This window comes from Barbus barbus (assembly GCF_936440315.1).
Source record: "Barbus barbus genome assembly, chromosome: 17".
In the NCBI taxonomy this organism is placed as follows: domain Eukaryota; kingdom Metazoa; phylum Chordata; class Actinopteri; order Cypriniformes; family Cyprinidae; genus Barbus; species Barbus barbus.
In genome coordinates, this window is record NC_136745.1 from 16,306,910 (window position 1) to 16,315,732 (window position 8,823).

Sequence of the window (8,823 nt, forward strand, 5' to 3'; positions counted from 1 at the left end):
ATGCAAGTAATCAAAGTGCATGAAGCTTTACAACATTACTGCATTTGTGTGACTGTAAATTAGATAAAAAAAATAACTGCTGATCAAATTTATCAAGTAATCTTACACAATTGCATTCCTCACTACCACTGACTTACTAACATTATGAACATATTTTTCTTCATCACCATCTTTAACTTATGGTTGCCATGCCTTGTTCTTCAGGTACTTTGACGCCCCATCCATTTCACTATTTTATTTATTATAAAAGTAATTGGAACGATCTGAATGTTAAATAAAAAGAAAAGTGTGGCTTGTGTAGCAAAGGGTGGATTACAGTAGCCTGTACCTCTGGCCAGTGTGTCATTGGGTAAAAAAAAAAAGTTTTTCCCTATAAACTTTTTTTTCAGGCTTGCTGAAGTTACATCACCATGACTTGGCAAAGGAGATGGGAGAACTTTGTACTTTATTATCTACATGCTAGGCAATAATGTTGGTTTCGGCTTGTAGATATTGAACTGATTCAAATACAGTAATAGCCTAATTAGAAAAATTAAAAGTTCAAAATTTTATAGGATGCCGGGACTGATTGTCATACAGGGATTTGTTGTTGTTGTTGTTGTTGTTAAGCTATTTAGGCTATTTTTGTAGGCTATTTTTCAGGTTCTTCTGGGTAATAATGATGAAGTGTTCACAAAAAAGGTATGCATCTAGAAAATAAATACATAAATAAATAAAACCATATCCTGAAAAACATTCACAGGAATCAAAAGTGTGAAAAATATGTTGGCTGCTGGGTTTGTAATGCGAGGTGATGTTAATCAGCAAAAGCTATTTTTTTACTTTACTTTTCGTTATAATTGTTGAGGCCTCGTTTTGGCTTCATCTTCTCTAAAGATGGCTTTCATTTTCTGTAGAGTTTAGGGCGGAATGCCGGACTGAACCAATCATTAACTGCTACACAAGCGCGTGTGTATCCCACCCCCGCCACCCTCTCTCTCTCTCTCTCTGCTGAGAGGACACTCATCATCTTTGCTGAAGCGTCTCACAGCGGAGAAAAGCCATGGCAGCTGCGAACCGTGTCCTTGTTTACGGAGGAAAAGGAGCTCTCGGCTCGGCATGTGTGCATCACTTTAAGTCAGAAGGCTGGGTGAGTAGAAGCGCGTCTTTATTTTGATTTTATAGGACCTTAACTCGATCACTGCGAGTTGGTGCGTGTGCGGAAACTGACACCTGTTGATGTGACTGGACTTTGCTTTTGCATTATTATGCTTGCATGTTTATGTCAACGGCATGTATTTATAACTTGTAGCATAGCTAAAACGTGTTTCTTTAATGTTACAGTGGGTTGCCAGTATTGACATCGTAGCGAGCGAAGAAGCGAACGCAAACGTGCTGGTGAAGCTCTGCGAGTCATTCACCGATCAAGCCGCTCAGGTGGGTGGAGCCAACGTCCAAACGTCACCTCGCCTTGAGTCTGTCAGCATGGTCAGCACATAGGGCTTATTAAATTGCCTGCTGCCATTTACTTTCCATTTAAACTGCCAAAGTAATTTCCTGTCTTGCCGTGACATCCCCAGTGTTCTGGACAAGCAATCTTTTCTCATTGTTGGCCTTATTGTGTCTGCCATTGACTTCAGATGCTGTTAATAGTCTCAGTAAAATGGCACCCATTGGAGCTATCCTCCTTAAACCACAGCATTGTGTCTCTCGTTTTGTGCTCTTGTAACACTATTACTCTTTCGCACTTGAAATTGTTAACCCTGGGTCATTATAAACCTTCTTCATCACTCCAGTTAACACACTTGCTGCCGATATTCTGCTTTTGTATTCCTTGGTCATGGCATGAATGTTTCTGTTACTGTACTGAGCACATAAATATTTCATGAGGAATTTACTGAGACAGATTATGATTGTTATCAGTTTTAAAACAACTCAATGTGACATTATCAAAACCCGAAGATAAAATGCTGCTCATCCCTTTCAAAATTACAAGTGTAAAATTGAGGGTCAAAATTGGCCTTGTCATGTCTTTTTGCATTATTAAGTTTGCACTGTTGTTTTCAGTAAACTGTAACTAATTATTATTGAAATAGAGCCTAGTAGAGTATCGTCGCATCAATAAAGTGATTTGATGCAGGTGACGTCGGATGTAGCCACATTGCTGGGGGAACACAAGGTTGACGCCATTGTTTGTGTGGCAGGAGGATGGGCCGGAGGAAACTGTTGCTCAAAAGGTCAGCGCTCCTTATTTGTCACCCCAGACAGAATTTGCAGACGTCACTTATTTAAACATGATAAAATGTGTTAAACAGAGCTGAGATTATTACACTCTTATTATTGGTAGCTGAAAGCATTATCAAGTTATATTAAAAAAAAGCATAAATTTGTAAAATAAAATTTTTAGATTTGTAAAATTGTGACTTAATGACATAGAGATTGAAAATTCTGTGTGTGCCTGTTTATTTGACATTTCGTAACTCGCAGGAAGCTATATAAGCTATTTTTTTTATAATAGATTTCAATCAGTTCATAATATTTTGATATATTATATAAATATTGATTGAGTAATATGAACTTTTCCTCTCTCTTACTCATTTTAGACTTGTATAAGAACTCTGATATGATGTGGAAACAGAGCGTCTGGACCTCCACCATTTCCAGTCATCTTGCATCGCTCCATCTGAAGCCAGGAGGTCTGCTGACCCTCTCTGGAGCAAAGGCCTCACTAGAAGGCACTCCAGGTACAGTAAAAGCATCCATCCCTATACTCCTGAGATGTGTTGTCTACTGGAAAACACGTTGTAAATGTATTTTCAGCACAGGTTTACCTGAGGACTCTTCAAAATTTGATGTTTATTGTGTGAAGGTGCATTTATACCCCCAGAGTGGCTAACTAATATTATTTATTTAGGAAAACACTTCAGTCTTCATGAGTTTTTCCCTTAGGTGAGTAAAGTCAGTAATAGTGTTCATTTATAACAACAAGGCTTTTTCCACTACCATTGAAAGTGTATATAGTTTTGAATTGGCTGTTACTTCCATTTCACTTGATTAGTTTCATGTATTGCTTCACATCCCAAATCTTTTCATAGCCCCAGATGTGAAATGTTCAACTCACGTCATTATGTCTTTAGTGACAAAACTCAATAAGCACACAACAGAGGTTGCCTCCAGCCTATTGAAAACCTCCAGCATCAGCAGACTGCTCTCATTGGCTGAGGGGCCAGGGAGGGGGAATGAGTCAGCAGGTTTTTTGGAGACGGGAACACAAGTGGAATGTGTTTAGGAGTTTGTATTCCTTAGCCACGCAGAACTGATTTAGACAGGATATGCCCTGCAGCGAGGAACACTGCTTTGATATGAAATGAAGGGAACCCATTTGGAGCATTTGATGTATCTTGTTCAAAGAGACAGGAGCAAGCTCTGAACATTTCTGATAGGGCTGTCAGCTCTTACAACTGTACAGGATCAGTATCATGTGCTAGTCACACCACAAGCTGAAAACTGGTACTCTGATGGTGAAGTAAGACAGCTGTTATGGTAGTTATGTCAGATGTAGTAATGGTAAGTAGCTAACTAAGTAAATAAGTAATGTTGCACTTTGTGTTTAAATATTTTCATTTGGAATTAAAAAAAAAGAAGTAATTACAAAGCAAAAACATGCAAAAACTACAATTTCATACAATAAAGAATGAAAAGAAACAACATCCTAATAGTAAAACCCAATCTAAATTAAAATGGGAAATTATTAATAATAATAATAATAATAGTAAATTAATAAATCCCACGCAAACCCTCAGAATATGTAATGATGCATTTTAAATTATTTTTAGGCTCATTTATTTTTGCTGTATTTTAAGATTTAATTGTGCATTTAACTTATATATATATATATATATATATATATATATATATATATATATATATATATATATATATATAAATATATATAAAACTTAAATCTGCGCTAAGCCGAGATAGTTGGTATGCAAAGTCCTGGTATGCTGGGTATGCTAGGGTCAACTGAGCTCAGTCTGGAAATCAGACATACCAAAGACAGTTTAAGCCAAATCCTGAGGGATGGAGCATGTGATTAAAATTGTGACCCACAAAATTCATTCAGTTATGAGGGGTCATGCAGTATGGCTGAAACGGCCACAAAACACAGAATTCTAATGTTTTAAAGAGTACTAAAATATATATATATGGAGCTTCTCCACCCCTCTTTCTTATTGGCTCTGTGGGTTTAAAGGGTTTTTTTGGAACAGCTATCATGCATTTTGGGTTTGAGGCTGGAAAAAAATTTGATTGAAAAAGCATCTAGCATTTACTCCCTTATTAAATCAAAAATGCTGGTTATTGATTCTAGATGCCAAGCCAACAAACATTTAGAGAGGGGGAGCTGGAAAGACAAGCATGCTTTTATCCAGAGTATTCCTGATAATACCTCATCATGAATTTATACTAACATTTGTTCTCCATTTTACAATTTTCTTTCCCCCATATACCCTCTAGAATGCTAAGAAAATTATTGTAATGATAAGTAAAATAAAAATTAATTATTTTATATCAAAATCTAAAATGCCACTGGTATAGAGAGTGAGGAAATAAGTTAGTAATAGTAAAAAAACAAAAAATCACCCTCTCAATGAGCCTTACAATTAATTTTTTTTTTTTTTGCTGTTCCTCAAAGATTTCTGTGTAGGCGCCCTGTATAAAGTTTGAGTTTAAGTGTCAAAGTACATTGGAAAATCAAATGTAATTCCTCATGATGTGAGCCCTTTAAAAACACTGGTAATTCTGCATATAGAGCTTCACTGGTGAGAAAAAAAATAGTCTGACTGTGTAGCAGGAATCAAATTCAATTAGCTTATTTTGTATTGTGAAATCCATTTTATTCTCTGCTTGAGGCATCCAACCAAACGATTATTGATCAACCGTCAAAGCAAAAGCTGTTGCCTGTGAGACATTGTTAGGCAAATTGCGTAGTTGGCATGCTCTCAAGTGCTGTGTGCGCATGCATTGTGTCCCATGGTCTGCTTTATGGAGCAAGAGCTGCAGAACTCAATGTGTGAAGAGCAGAACTTCTCTGTGCTCCATTCACTTCTTTATGTTTGTCTCTGGATGCAGGTATGGTTGGGTACGGCATGGCCAAGGCTGCAGTCCATCAGCTCTGCAGGAGTCTGGCTGGCGAGAACAGCGGTCTTCCATCTGGAGCTGTAGCTGTGGCCATTCTTCCGTAAGAACATCTGTCAAGCTATCATAGCTGTCTATACACACTGATCTGTCTGTTTTAGTTATGTGTCCTCCCAAAATAAAAGAGAAAATATTGAGTACTTTTAACTCAAATGTTACACTAGCATTTGAAAGTTGTGGTGTGGTTTCAGTGTGTTTCTTTTTTATGTTTGAAAAAAATACAGTAAAAATAATATTGTTATATATATATATATATATATATATATTGGTGAAAATAATGTTTTCTATTTTAATATATTTTAAAAAGTTATTTATTCCTGTGATGTCAAAGCTGAAATTTCAGCATCATTACTCCATTCTTCAGTGTCACATGATCTTTCAGAAATCATTCTAATATGCTGATTTGGTGCTCAAGAAACATTACGTATTATTTTCACAGTTCAAAATACTCAATATTTTTGTAGAAGCCATGATACATTTTTTCAGGAAAGTTCAAAACACAGCGTTTATTTGAAATAGAAATATTTTGTAATATTCTAAATGTCTTTACTGTCACTTTTGATCAATTTAATACACCATTGCACAATAAAAGTATTAATTTCTTTAAAAAAAAATGCTACCCCAAACTTTTGAACAGCAGTGTAATTATTAACCATTATTGGTACATGAAAGTCAACACAAAAAGGGATTTGCCACTCAACTTCACTTCCATAACATGACACATTTCACAAAGAAATTAAAATTTAAGATCCAGAGCAATTTATTACTTTTTTTTCTTTGAAATAATGTGTATCAAAATGTTCTCAATGACACCAGAAATGTGCATGAAGAAAGGAAATAGGGTCAGTTTTGAGGCCTGTATTTTTGTATTCATTAATCTGTGTTGTACATATGTAATATATGAAAGAATTGCCTTTTTTGGTGTGTGAGCATCTGCTGCCTGTTTGTATTAACTGAACATATGGGGTGTGAGTTTTTTCAGAAGGACATGCTAGTCTAAGATATTGCCGCAGGCTCTGTTCCACAGTCTCATCTTCCATGGAGATAACAACATTATGACATCATTCTCCAGGGTTACCTTGGATACACCAATGAACAGGAAATTCATGCCTGACGCAGATTTTGGGAGCTGGACACCGCTGGAATACATTGCAGAGTGAGTGCACGTTTCTTGTTTCCACTGAGCATTATATTTCATTATGCGTGCTGATAATATCATAAATCGCAGATTTGACCTGTTTGGAAAATAGCCTCAACAATTAGATAAATCAGAAAGTGGCCATTTCTCACCTGAAGAGGGCAGTAATGTTCTTCCAAAAGAGACCTGATGTCTCCAGGATGCTACTGGGGGATGATCTGAATATTATGAAATACACATTAATCCAAATTACATTGTTTTGAATTATTTCACGTAGGTCTCATGTTAGAATTATCGCTATCCCAGATTTGCGTTCAACAGAAAATCTCGCTTTCGGATAATAGAAATGTTTTAAATCAGGTCTTAAAAACCTTCCGCAAATGTTACATTTGATTTGATTCAGTAATATTAACCAAAAAAGCCACAGGCAATTGTAAAAGCCTCTTAGAAGCAAACATGAATGATTGAATTACATCCGAATTTAAGTGAATAATGTCAAGCATCAACCCAAGACCAGACCTCTTAGAGAAGTGCATGCATTTATATTCAGCGGAATTGATATTAACACAAATTCCTCTCAAAAACTGATTCTACCTGTTTTGAAGTTTAGCACTGTGAGCGATTGTACTTTTTTAGTGCATCTCTGTGCTTCGCTCAGATGTGGCCAGTCTGCCCAAATCTCCTCTGCCAGTCAACACAGATTAGGATGAGGATTTGATGCAACTCCATAATCCCAGAGGAGCCACAGCAAACCCGTCTGGATTAGAGAAGCACATGAGTGATAGAGAAGTATAAATAGTCTTTGTGTTAGAGGTAATTAATGTGAATTCTCACTTCAGTTGCTACAATGGGCTAAAACATCTACAGTTTCTCCCGAATGTTCCAGAGTAGACAAGGCTTGTCATTCAGTTCTTATTTTCCTCTCTCCGTCTCCCTCCTCCCATCTCTGTTCTCATTATCTAGCTCTCTCTCCATCCAACGTGCACCACCATCATTTTACACCTGTCTCTCAGTCCCCCTCTCTCTTTCTGTCTCTCCAGAACCTTCTACAGCTGGGCCACTGGGTCAGGCCGGCCAGCCTCAGGCAGCCTCATACAGCTGGTGACTACTGGGGGGAAAACCGAGGCCTCGGCGGCCCAGTAAAGGGGGAACACAGGAAAAACAGAAATACAAAAAGAAAGAGTGGAGGAGAGCAATGTTTACCTATATTCTGTGCAGCAGAGGAGAGAGAGGTCATTCAGAACGCGGATGGAAAATGAGAGATGTGGCATTTCCAATCATCCAGTCTCATTGGAAATACACAGTACAGTATCTCTTAATTGGCCAAAGGATTAACTTATATGTTTAATGTTGAGTCAGTCTATACATGAGAATACAGCCTAGATGGTGAGTGTATGTTTGTGACTTTCTTCTCGACAACAAAAGGTGTGCCGCTGTCGCTTGTGAAACGTACATTCTTCTATTCAGAGAAGTGGCCTTAGTTTAAGTGTGAATGTGTGTGATTACTGGTTCAAATTTCATGTATGGATGCTGGATCTTCAAAGTATTTTCTTCCCAGTGTGTTTTTGCTGCTGATGTATGAGTATGGACCATACTTGCATAATAAAGACAAATTAAAATAATATTGTCAGCATATGTCATCATTTCAAAATGTTTTCATATTTTAATTCTTAAAATGTATTATTTGCAGGAATAGATTACCTAAAAATGAAATTTACACCCATGTCAGTTCAGACCTACTGTATATATGCGGTTATTTTTATAATTCTCAAACATCATTCTTTATCCCTCATAATTAAAACTGGCATGCCAATGCTTTTGCATTGATTATGTAAAAATTGGCACACAAGGTGTGAATCTAAACACAATCATGATTGAGATTTCCAAGCTGCAGAGGAGGGGAAAAATGAATAAATAACATCTTAAATTTAATGAAGTGACTTTAAATGTAAGTTTTGTTTATGCAAAGCTATAATTTAACATCAGAAAACGTATATAATACAAGAGAACCTTTTTGTTCATTTTGCTCAGACAATCTTTCACGTTGTCTTTTAAATTATATTAGGCATGTCTTATATAATGGAAGCTATTAAAGGACAAATTAACAATTTATAGTTCTGTTCTGTTTTTTTGTTTGTTTGTTTTTTGTCTTGAAAGCTAACAAGTTAGCTAACATACCATTAGCCAATTAGCCTGCTATTCCCTAAAACTGATGGAAAAACACAACCAGAAATTGTATTTTGATGTTTTTATTTATTCACTCCTTTGTGTTCCATGAACAAAAATTAACAGCATATGGATTTCCAGACAAGGTTGCGCAAATAAAATATAAAATAAAAGAATACTATTATGAGTACAGCTGTTCCTTTAAGAAATATTAGTTCTACCAGATACAATAGTGTAGTAGGTAAAACTAAGCCCACAGTAATATATATAAAAAGCTCTAGTCTTCTCTCGTTCACTTCTTTTCAGCTGGTTATTTGAACAAATAGTTGCTGATGGTTTGT

General features: G+C 36.4%; 1 protein-coding gene across 1 annotated transcript; it reads left to right on the plus strand.

Annotated features, from left to right (window-relative positions):
• The first annotated feature begins 989 nt into the window (after positions 1–989).
• LOC306883794 (dihydropteridine reductase-like) lies at positions 990–7,931 on the plus strand. The gene is made up of 7 exons (XM_079439280.1): positions 990–1,129; positions 1,324–1,416; positions 2,120–2,216; positions 2,583–2,723; positions 5,113–5,221; positions 6,251–6,334; positions 7,357–7,931. Exons 1-7 carry the CDS (start codon positions 1,043–1,045, stop codon positions 7,457–7,459), a joined length of 714 nt encoding a protein of 237 aa, XP_079295406.1. The 5' UTR covers positions 990–1,042; the 3' UTR covers positions 7,460–7,931.
• Positions 7,932–8,823: the final 892 nt, after the last annotated feature.